Source organism: Chelonoidis abingdonii, chromosome 3 (assembly GCF_003597395.2).
Source record: "Chelonoidis abingdonii isolate Lonesome George chromosome 3, CheloAbing_2.0, whole genome shotgun sequence".
Classification (NCBI taxonomy): domain Eukaryota; kingdom Metazoa; phylum Chordata; order Testudines; family Testudinidae; genus Chelonoidis; species Chelonoidis abingdonii.
The window spans coordinates 105,484,141-105,489,447 of record NC_133771.1 but is presented as its reverse complement, the minus strand read 5'-3'; the positions used below and the strand labels follow the sequence as shown (position 1 = coordinate 105,489,447).

General features: G+C 42.2%; 1 protein-coding gene across 1 annotated transcript; it reads left to right on the top strand.

The window, feature by feature from the left end:
* The first annotated feature begins 1,446 nt into the window (after positions 1-1,446).
* Positions 1,447-2,391, top strand: LOC116824885 (trace amine-associated receptor 2-like). Its single transcript, XM_032780499.2, is given in 1 exon segment — positions 1,447-2,391. A coding segment is annotated over 1 exon segment (945 nt).
* The last annotated feature ends 2,916 nt before the right edge of the window (positions 2,392-5,307 follow it).

Here is a 5,307-nt window from a genome sequence, read left to right as displayed (position 1 = left end):
CTGCATAAGCAAGAATCTGCAGTGCAGAAAATAGCATGCCATATTTTTAGAAAAAATGATTGATATAATATTAAAGTAATAACCCTTTGCAGATGGTGGACAGATATTGTATTTACATCCTTCTCAGCATTCACTTGGTTTACAGCCTTCAGATTTCTTCAAGGATAAAACTGAAAGCTTACAAATAGTACAAATAAGAGAGAATACAACCTTTATCGTTAGCTTGTTATATACATTTTGTTTAAAGTAATGTTCTGAAATGGCTAATACACAGGGTTTGATTCGCCTCTCACTTATACTGGTGTAAATGAAGAGTAACTCATTTCAATCAGTAGTGTTACAACAGTGAAAAACTGGTGTTTATGAGGAGAAAATAAAGGTAAGGATATTTGTTGTCATATGCTTTCTTGTTTTTACAGTCAATTTTAGTTACAAATGTTCATGGTGGGGACTTTATCATCCATAGCATGTGAGCTTAGCATCAGCAGGAGTAGCTAAAAGGCAGAGAGTGGAGTTCTGAATTTGTGACACTCGTAAGACCAGTGTTTGTGGAGTGCAACTCATTACTTGACTTCTCCAAGGACTCCAGGGAAGTGTGAGCTGGGCACAAAACTCCCGTTACTGAACAGGCTTGCTCTGAAGTAGTCAATTTGTTAAAAATAGCAGCTCTCAAACTGTGGTTTATGGAAAATCAGCAATCAGTTCCATGCAGTAGGAGGCAAGGGGAGAAGAAATAGTCCATGTGGGAGAATTCATTTTACCAAGTGGCCCAGAGAATGAAAAAAATGGAGACTCAGCTAAGTAGAAGTGAAAATTCCAGACCAAGCACAAAAAACACCCTGACCACGATAACTGTAATTCTTTGCTTCCCCACCTCCCTTTTGAATGTTTGGTATTAGTTCAAAGAGCTGATTTTGACATCTGTAGAAAATAAATAGCTTTTTAAAATGTGGAAACTAAGTAACAGACTGCAGAAAAGAAATGTCATACTAATAGTCAAATTAATGAAGTGAAAAAAATATGTACTTTTAACATTTTTATTTAAAAACATTTTTGTAAATGATATTCATCATCATTTCCAGTGTCAACCCACATAAATTACTTCAGCATCTATCAGAGATATGATGGATGAAAACCTGGCCCCACTGAAATAAATAAGAGTTTTGTCTTTCACTTCCATGGGACCAGGATTTTATCTGACAACTTTAAACAATGTTTAATGGTTACTTACAATTAACTTTACATTGTGTTCTATGTTAGGAGCTGTAGTCCATTGGAAATGCCTGAAGACTAAAACTGCACATAAAAACATAGTCTATCTTAATAAGCAAATATCTGATAAAGGATTATGGCTTTTCCTAATATCTCAAGCACTGGATTGATTGCTGTGAATTTGGAAATGGATCTTGTCCTGAAACGTTCAGATCACCAGGTATTCAAGGTGCAATGTATTTGTTCATGACTGGAGCCATCTTCATCACCATTTTCAGGAATCTAGCCATAATCATTTCAATCTCCTATTTCAAACAGCTTCACTCTCCAACCAACTTCCTGATCCTCTCCATGGCTGTCACAGACTTTCTTCTGGGATTCACTGTTATGCCTTACAGCATGGTCAGATCTGTGGAGAACTGCTGGTACTTTGGGATCACTTTATGCAAAATCCACTATAGTTTTGATCTGATGCTCTGTGTAACTTCTATCTTTCATCTTTGTTCCATTGCTGTTGATGGCTTTTATGCTATCTGTTACCCACTGCATTATTCTAGCAAAATAACCATCTCTGTGATATAGCGAATGCTAGCAGTTTGTTGGTCAGTGCCAGCTGCTTTCGCTTTTAGGGTGTCTTTCTCAGAAGTATATGCTTCTCGAATAGAGGGCTATCAGATTTTAGTAGCATGCTCTAGTTTGTGTCATACTGTGTTCAACAAATTATGGGGAACAGTTTTGTTCAAAGTTGGCTTCTTTACTCCTTGTTGTGTTATGCTAGGAATTTATGTCAAAATTTTTTTAGTATCCAAAAAGCAAGCACATGTTATGAGCAGCATACCTGAAAATGCAAATCATGAAAAGCCAAATCAACTTTCCAAGAATAAAGACAGGAAGGCTGCTAAGACACTGAGTATAGTCATGAGGGTGTTCCTAATATGCTGGTTTCCATGTTTCATCACAGTTTTAATTGACCCATTTTTAAATTTCTCTCCTCCTGCACTGTTGTTTGATGCCTTAACATGGTGTGGCTATTTTAATTCTACTTGTAATCCATTAATATATGTTTTTTGCTACCCCTGGGTTCAAAAAGCAGTGAGATACATATTAGATAAAATATTCCAGACACATTTCAATACAGCTCGTCTGTTTCCTGAAAATCAAAAATGTGTCTGGTTATAACAAATGAATCCAGTGGTGATTTTCAGTTAAAAGGGGGCATTATTTGGTTGAATATTATAGTGTAAAATTAAAGATTCATCTGTCATAATTATTATTGCAGAATGCTATCATCTGATTGTTTTCACTCATTATCTCCCAACAATGAGTGGCAATACAAAGTGAATGATTACATTTAACTAAGCTCTCAGTAGAAAATGTCAGTACATGTCTCATAATTCAGTAATATATATATCTTTGCAAACAATTATCAATCTAAATGAACATTTGCAACCAGAAAATGATGAAGTAGAGCGACACCTTCAACAAAAGAATGGATTAAGCAAAGCTGGCACAAGGTGAAAATTTAATGTTAAGTTCTACATTAAACAGATTTATAGATGTGGATTTGGTAACAAAGAGCTATCACCTGACTTACCAAAACAAAAGCCCTACTTATGATGAATAGAGCCCTAGGAAGGCTGCGCAGGAGGCAGCCAATTAGAGAGAGGCTGTGTGGAGCAACCAATCAGGGCCAGGCTGGCCCATATAAGAAGGGCTGCAGAGCAGCTTCAGTCACTCCCTGGAGCTTGAGGAGGACTGGTTGTCTTGCAGGCTGAAGGCAGCAAGCCACCTGGGCAGAGTAGTGCTGCAGGCAGAGACCCAGGGACCTTCAAGGCAGCTCCTGGCAGGCTGGAAGGATCTGCAGGCTGAGGCCAGGACAAAGAGGGTGCTAGAAGGACTGTCCCTAGCTATTCCGAGGCCCTACCCAGCCCCCCTGTGAGGGCGGGCAGGCCTCCATGGTGGGGGGGGGGGGATGGCTTGGGGGGCAGGGAGGAACTGCTCCCCAGCACTCACCAGATGCATGGCTGGAACTGGGTCACTGCACTTCCTGTCACTGGTGAGTGCAAGCCCGGCCCTGCTTCAGTCCTCAGGGGAGTGGGGGTGGAGCTGGGGCAGAGCAGGAGCAGGAAGAGGTGGGGCTGGGGTGGGAGCCATGGGGAAGAGCTCTCCTGGGGCAGGGGCTGGAGCAGCATGCAGCTGTGCGAGGCACCAGGAAAGTTGGTGCCCCAAATTTCCTGGTGTCCTACCAACTACATACTTTGTGTATGGGTAAGGATGGCCTTGGGTGCTAGGGGCATGGGGAAGTGGCCCAGGGAAATCTCCTGAGGAATGGGATGAGACACAGCAAGTGGTGGCCATCTACAGGGTTCCTGGGCCAGGACCTGGGGTAGTGGGCAGGCCTGGGTCTCTCCCCACCACTGAGGAAGTACCAGACAACTGGCTGCAGTAGCCACTGGGAGAAATGGCTGGACAGCAAACTGCAATACTGTCCTCTGGAGGGCGGGAAGCACAGAGTGCAGCACAGTCAGAGGGCTGTGTCATGAAGAGGACGCCTGGGTCCAGGAGCAGAAGTGATGGCAGCAAGACATCACCAGAGGAGGGCGCACTGGCGAACAGAGCTAATCCCCAGGACAGCCTGCAGGAGGTGCCACAGTGGTGACTCTACTCCATCACACTACTGAAATCAATAGAGTTCCATACAGGCACAGGACTCCACCTCTACAAGTCAGCACACAGGATCCAGGCCCAAACAAGCAATTGAGTAGATGTGCACAAAAGATAAAGAAATATTTTAACCACTACTAACTGTATTTGTCTTTTATTATTGTTTGCAGTGTGTAGTAACCATGTTAGTCCCAGGATACGAAAGAGACAAGGTGGGTGAGGTAATATCTTTCACCGGACCAGCTTCTGTTGGTGGAAGGGAGAAGCTTTCAAGCCTCACAGAGTTCAAGAACTCTGTGAAATTCCAAACCTTGTCTTTTCCACCACCAGACAAGTTGGGCCAATAAAAGATGTAACCTCACCCACCATGTCTCGCTTTTATTATTGTAATCCTAGTACAGCATTGCAATTCAATTTTCTCTTTATAGTACTTGTCTCAGACTTTATCCCCTTAATTTCTATTCTTTCCTTTTGTTTCTTCAGTAAGTGAGCTCTCTACATTGTAGTCTAACGTGTACATGTGTACATACAAGTGTACAGCTGGGAGCTATAGTAGGAAATATGGGGTGAAATTCTGGGGAAATATGGGGAATTTTTCCATTGACTTCAAAAGGGTTTCACCCATGTAGTTTACTGAAATATACAGTGTGATCAATACATACATTTCACTATTTTTTTAAGTTCTGAAATTAAGATGATAGAAGAAAAAACAATGAATTTCATAATCTTTATTTTAAAGCATAGGCAGAGCCACTGAGTCACAGGCCTGGTCTACACTACGCCGTTAAATCGATTTTAACAGCGTTAAATCGATTTAACGCTGCGCCCGTCCCCACTACACTGCTCTTTAAATCAATTTAAAGTGCTCTTTAAATCGATTTCTGTACTAGAAAACGAGAGGAGTAACCCTAATATCGATATTACTCATTCGGAATAGTGTTAGTGTGGACGGAATTCGACGTTATTGGCCTCCGGGAGGTATCCCACAGTGCACCAGTGTGACCGCTCTGGACAGCAATCAGAACTCAGAGGCACTGGCCAGGTAAACAGGAAAAGCCCCGTGAACTTTTGAATTCAATTTCCTGTTTCGGTAACTCTTCCAGGGATTCAGAGAGTTCTTTGAGGATTTTCACTCATCCCCAGACATAGTTATACAACTTTTCCTGTAACTTTACTGCTGCGAATGCATCTCGAAGCCCTGATGGCAAATCAATCGCTTGTTTTAAACATGTTGATATTTACAAAGGTACACTCACCAGAGGTGCTTCCATGGCTTCACTGTTTGGGCTAGTGGCTTGGGAGGGCTGGAGGGTAATTCTGTCTGGGTCACAAAAAGCTCCTGGCTGTTGGAGCTAACAGAGGCTGTGTGCTCTCAGCAAGCTCTTCTCTCTTCCTCTTCTCCTCATCTTCCCTCCGCAGAATCCTCAGCCA